Source organism: Acartia tonsa, chromosome 4 (genome assembly GCF_053477335.1).
Source record: "Acartia tonsa isolate MP-2025a chromosome 4, ASM5347733v1, whole genome shotgun sequence".
In the NCBI taxonomy this organism is placed as follows: domain Eukaryota; kingdom Metazoa; phylum Arthropoda; class Copepoda; order Calanoida; family Acartiidae; genus Acartia; species Acartia tonsa.
Genome location: NC_137263.1, coordinates 7,423,406 through 7,438,951, shown reverse-complemented (window position 1 = coordinate 7,438,951; position 15,546 = coordinate 7,423,406). Strand labels below are relative to the sequence as shown.

General features: G+C 34.3%; 1 protein-coding gene and 1 long non-coding RNA gene across 2 annotated transcripts; one reads left to right on the top strand and one right to left on the bottom strand.

Moving 5' to 3' along the window:
• Nucleotides 1–105: 105 nt before the first annotated feature.
• On the bottom strand, nucleotides 106–4,196 carry LOC145315867 (catenin alpha-like). The gene is made up of 2 exons (XM_080155996.1): nucleotides 4,069–4,196; nucleotides 106–3,501 (listed from the first exon to the last, which is right to left on the bottom strand). The coding sequence occupies exons 1-2, from the start codon at nucleotides 4,158–4,160 to the stop codon at nucleotides 861–863; spliced, it is 2,733 nt and encodes a 910-aa protein (XP_080012122.1). The 5' UTR covers nucleotides 4,161–4,196; the 3' UTR covers nucleotides 106–860.
• Nucleotides 4,197–7,219: 3,023 nt separating this feature from the next.
• Nucleotides 7,220–15,142, top strand: LOC145315865 (uncharacterized). The gene is made up of 5 exons (XR_013878167.1): nucleotides 7,220–7,452; nucleotides 7,822–7,959; nucleotides 13,495–13,555; nucleotides 14,311–14,368; nucleotides 14,749–15,142. It is a non-coding gene; the product is annotated as an uncharacterized LOC145315865 (long non-coding RNA).
• The last annotated feature ends 404 nt before the right edge of the window (nucleotides 15,143–15,546 follow it).

The window sequence follows — 15,546 nt, the reverse complement described above, 5'->3', positions numbered from 1 at the left end:
TTATGTTAAAATCAGTTGCTCTTTCTAAATATCATATTCTAGCTCTAAATAACTTAATAAAAGTTTAGGATCTTTACACTAATCTCGTCTCTCCTTTTAATTAGGTAACAAATTAATAATTATATCAAATTATATTTTATTATAAACAATAACTAAATTTGAACATGCAAGTTAATTTTATCGAATTACACAATGCTGAATAGCAATTTTATAAAATATAAATGTAGAAAATGGCTTTTTATAACATAGAATTTGCCGATTATAGAAAATGAAACTTATATGTAATAATTCTAAGTATTTTATTATCTAAATATAAGTGCAAACTTATAATGATATGATTTTAGTAAACTATTACTATAATAATCAAATTTCTAATATACTAAGTAGGTAATGATATTAATAAATAAATACAAAATATAATTATGACAAATGAAAGGTAAAAATAACAGGTATTTCTGAATTAACATGAAACCGGAAATAAAGATTTTCTCAATTAAATAAGGTTTCTATAATTAGTATCATAATTCATATAAAGTAAGATGTAAAAAATGTAAAACGTTGTAAAAAAATATTTGATTTTTCAAATTTAAAAATACAAATTTTTGTATTTATAATAAACTAAATTGATCGAAATATTAAACAATTTTATGAGGACACTGGCTAGTTAGTGAAACGAAATAATTCTATTTTTAACAAATATTTTACAGGATTCAAATGGCGATTTATGAAAGGATTCCACTTGATAAATGACTAACAAAATAGAATAAACGAAATACCATTGATTAAAGGCACAACATTACTTAGAAACTCCAGTTCAGTTTTTAATATAAGTAGATAAGTAATAAGTATAAAAATTTAAATTAATAATTCTGATCAAACTCGCTTAGAACTTCCATAGGATTTTGTTTTTTCTTGGTGGAGCCCCGCCTCACCTTCAGTCTACTTTCCTCCGGGCCCTCATGTCTCACCAGGGGCTTCTTCTCGGGTGCCTTCATCTTCCAGACAACCAGAGGAGCTGCCTCCTTGTCCACCTGCTTGCTACGGTACTTGGTGCTCGCCACGTAGCTTGCCTTTACTGTCAACACTACAGCGTTCATCAAATTCTTGGCGGCCTGAATCAATGACGTGGCAGAGTCGAGGCCTGATACAATAAGTTCACCTGAAACGTTCTGTACGTCAGCTTTGACCTTACTGGTGATATTAAGCTGGTGACAGTAAAGGGCTATACGCTGTAGGTAAGCAATCAAATCTTTCTTTGTGGAAGATTCGGGACATTCATCTGCAATAAGCCTCGCCAGCTTGTCTAGTTTTGTACCAGCTTCAGAGATCTTCTGGGCTGCTTCAATAACGTCCATTGTTGTTTTTAGATGTCCCTTTCCTCGGGTAAAATCTGTCATTTCCATCATTATCATGCACATGTGCTTAGCCAACACAATAACATCATTTCCATTGTCATCCCACTTGGACACCTCGCGGTCAAACTTCTGCCTTTCTGTCTTAAATTCCGCCACCTGTTCAGCAATCTTAATCTTGTCCTCTTCTGGCATAATTTTCATGGCCTCTCTGGCATTTGTGATACCAGTAATTTCTGGGTATTCATCAATATTGCTGGTAATATCATGCGCCTTCTGTGACTCTGGAATAGAGCTACCCACCTCACTTGCCGCCTCTATATCTGTGTCACTCTCATAATCACCCTCACCACGGTTCAGAAGAACAGCACGACGCACGTCCCTCACACCGTCGTACACCATGCGACTGGCATCAATGAACTCGTTTTCGTCAACTGCCGGCGCCATACCATTATTAGCAGGGTTGATAGAGTTGATAGCTTCGTTGACCTTGTTTGAAAAGGAGGGAAGAATTTGACCACGCAACAAGCGAATGGCGGATAAGACACGTTCAGTGTATAGTCCAGGCTCATAGTTATCCATTTCTGTGGCAACAACATCGCCAATGCGGTTAGTTCTGCCTTGAATAGCGCCAGCAATCCTGTCTAAAGTTTCGACATCGTGTTCTTGCAATGCCAAGCAACATCTGTTAACATCCTCAAGAATATGATTCTCACTCACGGACAAGAAGTCATCAACAGTAACAATGTCATCAACGGCATCTGTTAGCAAACGAACCTGCTGGTCCCAGGCATTCCTGAAAATATCCATGTTTTCCTGGGCAGGCTTACTCTTAGACCTGCTTGCCAATACTCTGGCAGCGTTTATCACCTGCGGACAAAGATTAGCAATTTGCTGTGCTGCATACCTCACCATCTTAACGCCATCCTCATTGGTTGACATGCTACAAGCTAAGTTAGCAACCTCCACCAATTTATTGGCATGTTCTGTAAACAGTTCAGAATATTCAGAAACTCGCTGTTCATCACCCTCCCTTGCAGCTGATTCAAGAAGATTGATGGGTACAGCACTGTCCAGGAAGCTGTCAGCAACATGATCAACGACTGCTTTGCGCAACTGTCGCCTCAGGTCATTTGTCTTTAGGCCCATAGTTTCTATGGCAACACTTAATCTTTCAGATGGAGGATTGCCGGAATTGTTCATGTATTCATTGAGTAACTCTTGTAGAGCCTGACGAACAGCATTACACTCCATTACAATCTTTTCTCTACGTTCATCCCTGGTACAGCTGCTGTCAGCAATCAAAGCTGATCCACTTATGATTGACTCCAGGCTTTCCTCTAATGCTGGTCGCATTTTACTATCATCATAAGTCAACGAGTTCATGATGACGCGATCATCAAAATCATCGAGAGCGGCCGCAAGTTCACCGCCCTGGCTCTCCATGAGGCTAGCCGCAGCTCCTGGTCCCTGTTTGCCCTGGGCAACATCACTAATTGTGTTCACTGCCTCACAAACTTGACGCAGAACGTAGTCGCGGTTTTCCTTGGCAGGTGCAAGTTCAGGATGCCTAACATACACTTTGCTTGCTGTCAACAACATCATTGAATGTTTCTTCAGCACAGCTCTTGCGGCAGCAAGTTCATCTCTCATCATTGTATCCATCAACTCTTGTTGTCGCTTCCCAGACTGTTCCAGAACATCAGCAGCTGAGGCTCCAAACCTTTTCATGGACTCGATCAAATCTGCCTGGGTTGACACATTTTTCAAATACTCGAGATCATCCTCAACTGTCCTAACCTTGTTGAGTAACAAGTGTACATCAATCATATCAGCAATGATTAGCAGACGTGTGACAGCAGACAACAAGCTTCTGCTCGCGCGGATCATGGTGCCTCTCTTAACACTGCTGAACGGATCATTTGCAAACTCTCTGGCAGATTCCGACATAGAATTGCCGGCTATCTTAACTTCTTCAACAGCTGCCAGCATCTCATTCTTAATCTGTGGATTTTCATTGGCAATGAGTTCTCCTTTCTCAACAAAATTCTGGGTGGCACGTTCAACCGCGGCTACGAGAACATGAGCACGCTTTGACTTGCCTTTCCGTTTCTTAACAGACTTAGAAGACACAAGGGTAGTCACCTGATATGCATCGTTTATTCATTTTTTAAAAATATTTTTGGGGAGAAGAAAATAACAAAAAAATAGGGGTATTTTTCTATATTTCAATAAGTATTTTTTTGGATGATTTCTAAAATGCTCTGCGATAAACGAAACTATCTACCTATAATAACTTCTATTAATTGAATTTTTGAAAACATTGAAAGTACCTAAAGTATTAATTAAATTCTATTTCCATTTTTTAAATGAGATTTTGGGCTTAAAGCCCGTGGGTAGGGAGAAAAAAACCCTAACTTGCGATTAAATAATTTTTGTAGTGAACCAAACCTAAAGTGAGTTTGAGAATCCTGTCTTTGCACCACAGTGAAATGTGGAAAAAAATCGGGGAGGGAGGAGAAAATGGGCTATTAATTACATAAGTTCCCAAAGTTTTAAAAATACGTTTTCTCATTTGTTGACTTAACCACTTTAAAGGATCATATTAAAGTTTTCTTCGTTGGCTCATTAAATCGAGTGTCCAAGCGTTATAATTTTGTGTATCATTATTGGGGTGTACATATTAAATTGTAAAAAAATAAATGAATGTCCCTGAATGACTAAAGGTTCCAGGGTCTTCTCCACAGATCTAGTTTTTATTTCTAAATTTTTAGGGTTCCATTTTAGGGAAATCTCCCCCGTAGACATTTTACTTTACTTTTTCTTTCAGTCTGAAAAATAAATATATTTTAACAATTTATCTGAGAAAAAAAAATATACCTACCCATAAATAACGCAACTAACAAAATTAGGATAAAATTGTGATAGTTTTTCTACATAATTAGCACTATACTTAAAACATTACGTTATCTATATACAATGAAATTAAGAAAAGCTCCTCTTTTATATACTACTAAAATATATTTTTTATTTTCAATAACTCATTATTCTATTATTCAAATTCAAACAAAATTAGTCGAAAATACCCAAGTATTTTATAAATATTTTATTCACTTTTTGTAACTAATAACAATTTTATTGTATCTATGAATCACTTAAGTCAACAATTGCACTGATAAAAACACCCAGCACATTAATCACAAAAGATAAGAGGTAGAAACAGTTTAATTTGCCTTAAAAAATCTTTGTTTACAATTTGCTTTATTTTGTTGGGTATATTATTATTAACCCACAACAAGTTGAAGTTTTGTGTATAACAGCTGAATAGAAGCGCGTCCTGTGTGTGTGTGTGTGTGTGTGTCAGTTATACCGCTCCACCCTTAATCCTGTGTACCCTTCCCCTTACATATGCCTCCTACTACCTACCTCTTTGTGAATCATTATTATACCCACTCTTTCCTTCCCCCTTACAAATCATGCTTTGTATATTAGTAAGACTAAGGAGCATAGCTCACTTCCATCCATTCTCAAACAAGGACAACAAACAACGTCAAGAAGGAGCGCAGCACACCGTTAAATTTGGTTTAAATAACAATCAACTATGATATAGAAATAATATAAGCATTAGTGTGTGCTTCAACGTCTACTTTGTGTGAAATTGGGAGAAAATCTTCATATTTTTTAAAGGGATTCATTCCCCCCCCCCCCCCCCCAATACTCCTATCACCTTTGGACAATGTGCATAATAACATATGGACTACGATTTGCCTTGCAAAATATATCCAATGTACTTAAATACTTGCGGATAACCCTAAGTAAAGAGAATCATTGTTACAATTTAATCCAAGCATTAAAGAATTAAACACGTCCTTTCTTCAATATAAATAATGTTCATTTATGAATATTTGAATTATAAAACAAGCAGCTCAAATTAAACCAACAGATCTTTGTGTTAAGATGATTCAGCTCTAGAGAATGAGATTTGATTTAAATACAAGAAGCACACCCTTTCCTTTCTCAGCAATTTAGTTTAACTTCAATTTGTTTATCAAAATCAAATTTTTACGGCAAATTTTTAATTACAAACAAAGAGTTGGATTTACTGGAATAATAACTTAACTAAAACACACTAAATTGCAAATAAAAGGCTTTAAACTTAAAACAAGAATAAATGAAATAGATACAGGATACATATATATGGATAAGGCAATAAAATAAAATATTCTTCCTCTTCTGAGTAAAATCTAACTTTGGAATTATTTAGCAGAGGGTTTTGTTATCAACCCTAATATTATATAAGAATTCAAGAAAGCTTTAGTTTTTTTTATTGCTAGGAACAAAATCAACAAACCAGGAGACTTAATATTTTCGATATTTCCTTTCCAATATGTTGACTATTGTATTGCATCAATAACCAAATCTACTGCAGTAGAAATGAGCAGCCGGGGCCTTTCTACAACATATGTTTCTGTGATCAATGATAGATTTGGGTAAGTTCGGTCACTCCTGGGTAAATTTGGTTATAGATAAAATCAGAATTTTACCGACCAATAAGAGTCGTCGGTGATTTCCCCCCTTTGACATTATAAAGCCCGTCCAATATTTTATATTTTAACATTATCTTAGTGGCTATTGCCGAATTCCTCATATCGACCGAACTTACCCTAAACCAATTCCCCCACCTTTCTCAAAACCATTCTTTACTACAAATATTTATTTCTGTTAAGCAGACAACTGTATTAGAACTTTCTTATCTACATTTTAAACCCAATAGAATAACAAAGTCTGAATATAATAGCAGAAGAAAGTCCTTACTATTGGTATTTTAAACTTCAACAATTTTAGTTTACGAAGGTATACAAATATTATCACTACAAAAACTAATTATCAATAAAATTATTTTCAAAACAAGGATGATAATATATATACAAAGCAAAGAGCATAGAATAGGATATGAACACAAAATCTTATAAAAAAACTAAAATATTTGAAAGTTATACAACAAATAGGAAAAGAAATTTGAAATTTCTATTTATAGTGTTCATCCCAGAAAAAAAGGAAAAAACTTATTTTCAAAATTGTGTCAATTAGTTGGAAATTATTGTTAAAATAGATACCATTCGATGGGAATCGGCAAACAGATTATTTATATTTTATCTAATTTAGACTGGAATAAACCATGTGATACATCTAACTGTATTGTATCACATATTTTAAACTTATTATTAAAGTTAAATCCAATCGCTCATATTCAAACAGCAAATCTTTTTATGGAGTTAAAATGTTCTGTATAACCTAACCCAACACTAACAAAAACATTTCAAAGAAGTTTATTTCTGCAGTTATGACAATAAGGTTATAAGCTTAACTAGACTTGAACATAACTGTGATACCTATTTAATATTCATATGCCATTAAATAAAACACAACCCACGCATGTAAAAATGATAAGCTATTCATTGAATAAATATCTAATATAAATTAATACAAATATTGAAAAAATCTTCAATATATATTTCAAATTTCAGTTTAAAGTCTCCTAAAGGTAATAAACATTTTGATTGATATATGTTTGTAAAATTTCGCCACTGATGATATATGCACATGTTCCTTGTTTAGATTGCAAGGAGTTTAATTCTAAAAAAAGTAGGCCTATTCTAATTATTTTTTATGTAATCTATTGATAGAATTTAGATATATTTATCATAATAAAAGTGGTCTTACCAAAAAATAACTTTTAAGAATATGAATTAAATTCTCAATTTTAGATTACCAACCTGTTACCAAAAAGATATTTAGTTTAGTTTTCTCATAGTTTTAGCAAGCTGCAATAACTCCATTTAAATCTATATAACACATGTGTTTCTATTGAAAACTTCACTCTAGTTAAAACAATTATGTATAATTATAAATGAATCTAAAACTCTGTACATCATCAAATTTAAACTGCTTTCGTGTAATATTATAAAGTTGGAGTGAGATGCTCAGCTGTGAAGCTCAGAACTTGGATATATTGCTGCAACAAGTGAAATTTGATTCCTCTCTGCCTCTATAATCAAGAGACAAATCACAAATGTGTATGTTTTAAGTGAGTAATAAGGTAAGAATTCAATAATTAAAACAAGCTTTTTCTAACATTATAAACAAACTGTCCAAAGGCTTTAGACAATTACGATGTATCGAGACAATCAAAATTTGGTCAGTCTTTTTCTTGTCTTAAAGCCTTATAAATATTAAGATCATCAATAGCTTAAATAAAATGGCTCTTTACCTATACTAAGCTACAGAACCTAATTGTAAGATTGAACTAATAAATGAGAAAAAAATAAATATAGACCTTTGATTATTAGAATCGCAACACACTATGCAACGACATTGGATGACTGTTGAATGAGAATTGTTTCAAGAGCTATACAACTAATTATAAGATTAGATTTAACGTGATATCTAATAAAAGTTTATTAATTAGAAAGCAAAGAAGAGCAATTAAGTTAGACGCTCTGAACAAAGTTAGGATCCTACAACTGATGTACAGATAAAAATAAAATGGGAAGGAAGAATTCTGGGGGTGGTGGAAGCGGAAATGATTTCAGGGATTTTAACACAGGTAAACATTAAACTTAACTATGAGCTTCTGGATGACGAAAAGTGGTGCTTTCCCTATAAGTGCCTATCCCTCCCCTTCATATGATATTTAAAAGAAAATCTGTAATAACGGTGGGGGCCGGGAGGGTAGATATACCACACTTTTCTGGGATCTTGCTGAGTCAAGTATCAACTGTTGGGAATATCAAAGGATGACTCCATGCAAAATTTGAGCCGGATCCAGCCAAAACCGGCCGTGAATTTTATGAAAAACCGTTTTTTTCCGGTTTTTAGGGGGTATCTGTAAATCGATTCAGCTGGAGCAAAACCGGTTAGAGGTACAAAAAATTTTACTTCACATGAAATTTAGCCAATGCAATTGCCTACAAAAATGTACTTCATCATCAACTTGATTGGACAACTCTTTCCCCTCCTAAATGTCCATTAAAACCTCGGAAACGGCAAAAATCGCCAAAAATCACGCCTTCGGCGGCAAATAACGGCTAAACGGTCAGCCGGAGGCGAATGAAACATAAATAAAGAAATGTCTGCCTTAAAAAGTTGTTAAACATCAAAGAGATGCTTGAAGTCTCTAAAACGACTCCTTCCCCTCCTTTAAGGGGAAAAACTGAAAAAACGTGATTTTCAAAAGTATGCCCACTTTGTGGGTGTGGGGGGCACTGAACCCGTCACCCCAGGGTCACCAAATATAAAGTCTAGGCGGCCCACAATGCTGAATTTTCACCAAGTGAAAGTCTTGTGTCATTATCTCTTATGAGAAAAAAGTTATTAAGGGGGGGGGAAGTTCTGCCACTTTCGCGTAAACAGTGTGCAGTGGACTAGGTATTGATTTTAGATTATAGGTTATTTAGGATAAAAGTTTACTTTTGGGTATTAGTTCACGTATATTTAATCATTTTTTGAATAGGTCTCCAGGTTCAGGTGCTGCAGGCTGGAAGGTCGTTTCTGGACAGGTAAAAAAATTAAAAAATTTTTGTTTGAAGAGTTAGAGAGCAACTTATAAAACAAAATATGCTTCTTTTTGAATGTTATTAACATATCTGCAGTAAAAATTAAATTCGGCCTCCAGGTTCAGGTGCTGCAGGCCTCCAGGTACACTCTGGACAGGTAAAAATTAAAAAAAATTATTTGAAGAGTTAAAGGTACACTTATTAAACCAAATATGCAACTTTATGAATGTTATTACCATATTAGAAGAAAAAATGACAATCGGCCTCCAGGTTCAGGTGCTGCAGGCCTCCAGGTACACTCTGGACAGGTAAAAATTAAGTTTTCTTATTTGAAGAGTTAGAGGTACACTTATTTAACCAAATATGCATCTTTATGGATGTTATCATCATATTTGCAGAAAAATTTAAAATCGGCCTCCAGGTTCAGGTGCTGCAGGCCTCCAGGTACACTCTGGACAGGTAAAAATTAAAATTTCTTATTTGAAGAGTTTGATGTACACTTATTTAACCAAATATGCATCTTTTTGGATGTTATTACCATATTTGAAGAAAAAATGACAATCGGCCTCCAGGTTCAGGTGCTGCAGGCCTCCAGGTACACTCTGGACAGGTAAAAATCTAAATTTCTTATTTGAAGAGTTAGAGGTACACTTATAAAACAAAATATGCATCTTTTTGGATGTTATTACCATATTTGAAGAAAAAAAGACAATCGGCCTCCAGGTTCAGGTGCTGCAGGCCTCCAGGTACATTCTGGACAGGTAAAAATTAAAAAAAAATATTTATAGAGTTAGAGGTAAACTTATTAAACCAAATATGCGTATTTTTTGATGTTATTATCATATTTGAAGGTAAATTGATATTCGGCCTCCAGGTACAGGTGCTGCAGGCCTCCAGATCCATTCTAGACAGGTAAAAATTTAAAAAATTTATTTAAAGGGTTACAGGTACACTTATAAAACCAAATATGCATCTTTTTGGATGTTATTATCATATTTACAGAAAAAATTCAAATTGGACTCTAGTTTCAGGTGCTGCATGCCTCCAGGTATTTAAGTGTCAGGAATTCCTGCCTTTTTCTTTAGACGTGGTTTGAATATACAATCTAAGAATTTCTTTATATTTTACTAACCTGGATGGAGAATCTGTAGCTCTGAATGACATCTGGATAAAATTAACCTCTCTCAGTAGTAATTTTAAAATTATTTCATTAGCATCTATACTTTATAATCTGAATCCTATTGAAATTGCATTCCCCATTCTGAGTATCTGTAATATTATATCTTAGACAGAATTATATTTTGCATATGTGTGGAAAACCATACATAAACAAAAAGTAATAAATACAGATCTATCTAGCTGGCTCCTGGAGGCCACCTTGACCCTATCTGGAGCACAACTCAAACCTTTCATCTAAATAAAACAAATTATAAAATTGATTTTTTAAACCTGTCCAGCAGGCTCCTGGAGGCTACCTAGAGCCTGCCTGGAACAAAAATAGAAGACTTACTTAATAAATTTTGTCATATTATTATATTTTAATAATTTTCTATTTAGAAACCTTTCCTCTAATATCAAATATTACCTTTATTGGAATTTACCTTGCCAGCGGCCACAAGCAGTCACCAGTGGTCACCAGGATCCAGGTAAGGTGTCCAAATCAAAAAGTATCAAAAAATATTATAACTACCTGTCCAGAGTGTACCTGGAGGCCTGCAGCACCTGAACCTGGAGGCCGATTGTCATTTTTTCTTCAAATATGGTAATAACATCCAAAAAGATGCATATTTTGTTAAATAAGTGTACATCAAACTCTTCAAATAAGAAATTTTAATTTTTACCTGTCCAGAGTGTACCTGGAGGCCTGCAGCACCTGAACCTGGAGGCCGATTGTCATTTTTTCTTTAAATATGGTAATAACATCCAAAAAGATGCATATTTGGTTAAATAAGTGTACCTCTAACTCTTCAAATAAATGTTTTTAATTTTTACCTGTCCAGAGTGTACCTGGAGGCCTGCAGCACCTGAACCTGGAGGCCCATTGTCATTTTTTCTTCAAATATGGTAATAACATCCAAAAAGATGCATATTTGGTTAAATAAGTGTACATCAAACTCTTCAAATAAGAAATTTTAATTTTTACCTGTCCAGAGTGTACCTGGAGGCCTGCAGCACCTGAACCTGGAGGCCGATGGTCATTTTTTCTTCAAATATGGTAATAACATCCAAAAAGATGCATATTTTGTTTTAAAAGTGTACCTCTAACTCTTCAAATAAGAAATTTTGATTTTTACCTGTCCAGAGTGTACCTGGAGGCCTGCAGCACCTGAACCTGGAGGCCGATTGTCATTTTTTCTTCAAATATGGTAATAACATCCAAAAAGATGCATATTTGGTTTAATAAGTGTACCTCTAACTCTTCAAATAAATGTTTTTAATTTTTACCTGTCCAGAGTGTACCTGGAGGCCTGCAGCACCTGAACCTGGAGGCCGATTGTCATTTTTTCTTCAAATATGGTAATAACATCCAAAAAGATGCATATTTGGTTAAATAAGTGTACCTCTAACTCTTCAAATAAATGTTTTTAATTTTTACCTGTCCAGAGTGTACCTGGAGGCCTGCAGCACCTGAACCTGGAGGCCGATTTTAAATTTTTCTGCAAATCTGATGATAACATCCATAAAGATGCATATTTGGTTAAATAAGTGTACCTCTAACTCTTTAAATAAGAAAACTTAATTTTTACCTGTCCAGAGTGTACCTGGAGGCCTGCAGCACCTGAACCTGGAGGCCGATTGTCATTTTTTCTTCTAATATGGTAATAACATTCAAAAAGATGCATATTTAGTTTAATAAGTGTACCTTTAACTCTTCAAATAATTTTTTTAATTTTTTTACCTGTCCAGAAACGACCTTCCAGCCTGCAGCACCTGAACCTGGACACCTATTCAAAAAATGATTAAATATACGTGAACTAATACCCAAAAGTAAACTTTTATCCTAAATAACCTATAATCTAAAATCAATACCTAGTCCACTGCACACTGTTTACGCGAAAGTGGCAGAACTTCCCCCCCCCCCTTAATTAAAATTTCAAATTGTGATTTTTTGATGGATTTCTTTGATGAAATGACAGGCTGGTCAATTTTTAGGCCATTTTTTGCTGTTTTCGGCCCACCACGCCCAAACGGTTTGAGATAATCTCACGGGACCTTTTGCCCGACCTAAGCCTGGTTATTTGTAAGGTCTAAGAAAAAAAAATCCCGGATTGGATGAAGCATGACGTCGCTGCGTGCCGTCAAAAATTGCTGGTCGGCTCATTTTGCCCCCTCAAACCCTCACCTCGTGCCATTTTTCTGTGTAAAGATTATAATTATAATCTTTTGCGTAAGTCTGTTTATTTTCCTAGACCTCACAAATAACCAGACTTAGGTTGGGCAAAAGGTCCCGTGAGATTATCTCAAACCGTTTGGGCGTGACGGCCCAAAAACCGCAAAAAATGGCCTAAAAATTGACCGGCCTGTCATTTCATCAAAGAAATCCATCAAAAATTCACAATTTGAAATTTTAATTAATTAATAACTTTTTTCTCATAAGAGATAATGACACAAGACTTTCACTTGGTGAAAATTCAGCATTGTGGGCCGCCTAGACTTTATATTTGGTGACCCTGGGGTGACGGGTTCAGTGCCCCCCACACCCACAAAGTGGGCATACTTTTGAAAATCACGTTTTTTCAGTTTTTCCCCTTAAAGGAGGGGAAGGAGTCGTTTTAGAGACTTCAAGCATCTCTTTGATGTTGAACAACTTTTTGAGGCAGACATTTCTTTATTTATGTTTCATTCGCCTCCGGCTGACCGTTTAGCCGTTATTTGCCGCCGAAGGCGTGATTTTTGGCGATTTTTGCCGTTTCCGAGGTTTTAATGGACATTTAGGAGGGGAAAGAGTTGTCCAATCAAGTTGATGATGAAGTACATTTTTGTAGGCAATGGCATTGGCTAAATTTCATGTGAAGTAAAATTTTTTGTACCTCAAACCGGTTTTGCTCCAGCTGAATCGATTTACAGATACCCCCTAAAAACCGGAAAAAACCGGTTTTTCATAAAATTCACGGTCGGTTTTGGCTGGATCCGGCTCAAATTTTGCATGGAGTCATCCTTTGATATTCCCAACAGTTGATACTTGACTCAGCAAGATCCCAGAAAAGTGTGGTATATCTACGGGAGGGGAGTTTTATTCTCATATATTTAACTTATGCGGGGGTGTTATTTTTCAATTTATTTCAAAATAAGGGGGATTCCTTAGACACTTCTAAAATTGTAAATTTCTTCTTCAAATGTAAAATTACTAGCGGATACGCCCCTACCATCTAGGGGTTCTTTACTCGAAGTGGCAGAGATAGGCTAACAAATAGTTGAAAACCATCCCAAGAACTAAGTCTGTAATCAAAATTTCCTATACTCATCCCAGGACCTGTGTGAAGTGTACCTAAAATTAAGAACCCAATAGGTTCAGTAGTTATTGATATATTAAGCTTCAGACAAAAAACCTTGTTACTTTATATAAAAGGATGTTATTTGTTCAGTTGATCAATATAGAAAACGAATAGGACGCCAGGATTCTAAAAAAGAAAAAGAACATTTAAGGTTTGTTATCTTCTTTTATAATTTTTACATTTAGCGGCCTCGCTTACAGCTTCTATTGGCTTCATATATTATCATTCTTTTCTCTCTCCAACTGCCAACCTTTAAATACTCAACAATTGTCGATAGTATGAATAGTAAATCAAATTGCTCGGTTGATTTTTTAAAAGCGAAGCTTTTCTATAATTAGGGTCATTTTGCCGTACGTCCGTCCGAGATAGATAGCTTTTATTCGTTAATTTGGGCATGTTAGAATTGTCCTATCGATTTCAAATTTTGCATGATGATTCCTGTAGTAGTTAGGTACGATTTAGAAACCGTAGCAACTCTATAATCATTACCAGAATGTCCGTACGTCCATTTTAAACATGTGGATTTTTCTACTTTTTTAACAACAAATTTTTATGTAATCTAATTATCCGTTTGATCTGATTTTTGGTATATTGATTCCTGGGACAACAAAGAATAATAGTATAAGCGAATCAACTCTATAATCAAGTCCTAAAAATGTAAGTATGTTCATAAACATTATCCTGTATCAAGCAGTTTTCCAACAAATTTACTTAAATTTTGCTTTAACTCTTTCGATACTTTTATATTCTGATTATTCAGTTCAGACACTATACAAGTGTTAATGTTCGTTGGTCCCACCGTTTCAGTGCTTTGCTTTTATGGATGTTGTCATCCTTGTTAAGGTGTAGGACTATTTTTTCATTTTCATTATAATTATGTCAGAAACAATAAACTTTCAATTTCAGGGCATCCGCGAGATCTCATGACGAAAAAGATATTAAAGCCAAAAATTACAAAGATTCGGTAAGATTCCTAATTTTTTTAATTTCTCAAAATTTAATAAGGGAAATTTTGCACTATAATTCAGGGATCTAAAGGGATAAGACAATGGCTGATAAATTGATGTATATCCCCAATTATGATATACAAAATTACCCCTTCTGTAGTTTGAATACTCAGCTTAATAAGAAAACTAATCAGAATTCAGTAAAAGTCCCCAACGTTATTAAACCGAATAAAAGGTGTTATTGTAAACTTTGGTTTAATAAACAGTCAATGTCCCTCTCTCTCTCTGACTATAGTTAAATCTACCTCCTCTCCCCATCCTTGGGTTTGACTAAAATTTTCTCTATTTTCTTTAATTGAGTTAAAAATCTTCAGATTATTTTTTTTATAATTTTCAGGTATTGATTCTAGTTGGTGTGGCCGCAGTTTTTACATCAATTTATATCTTTTTATATCTTGTAATATGAAAAATAATAAAAATTAAAGAAAATCTCATAATTAGTGATTATTAAACTGTCCTTTCTTTGATGAAACTTGATTTCCGGCTGTCTATGATGAAAACACCGTGACTATACTTTTGCAAGTTGTAGATGTGCTGGGCCGGCACCCCACTCAAACTATGTTATTTATAAAACAAATATTTACTTACAAAATAGTTAAAAATTCAATATATATTTTGTAAATTCACTGGTTATGTTACTGCAAATAATTTTGTTATCAACTATCATTATGCATTCACTAACATACTTTTATAAATTTACATTTTCAATAAAGCTTTTATAAACATACCAATATGTCTTTTTATTATAAATTTCATGTAAATTTTTTTTGGATATAAAGTTTTTGAAAAACATTTTCTTAATGTTTTTAATTTGAGTTCTTAAAATATTTATAATTGAGATCATTTCTAAAACTAAAATCTTTGCTTTAAAAAAATTAATTAAGCCCAGTATTTACTAGAATATTACATTTTACAACATTTTTTTCTACATTAACATACAATGATACAATATTTTACTAAAATCATTGACATTTAAGGCATTGATAAAGTTTTGCATAAAAATTAAACTTAAAGGGGGGGGGGGGGCGAAAGTGACACTTTTTGAAACCAAAACTAAAAGTCAACAAAGGAACTCAACTAAAAAAAGAGTTAAAGGTCTGAGATTTTGCATGGCAGTTGCTTTATAGGGGTACAA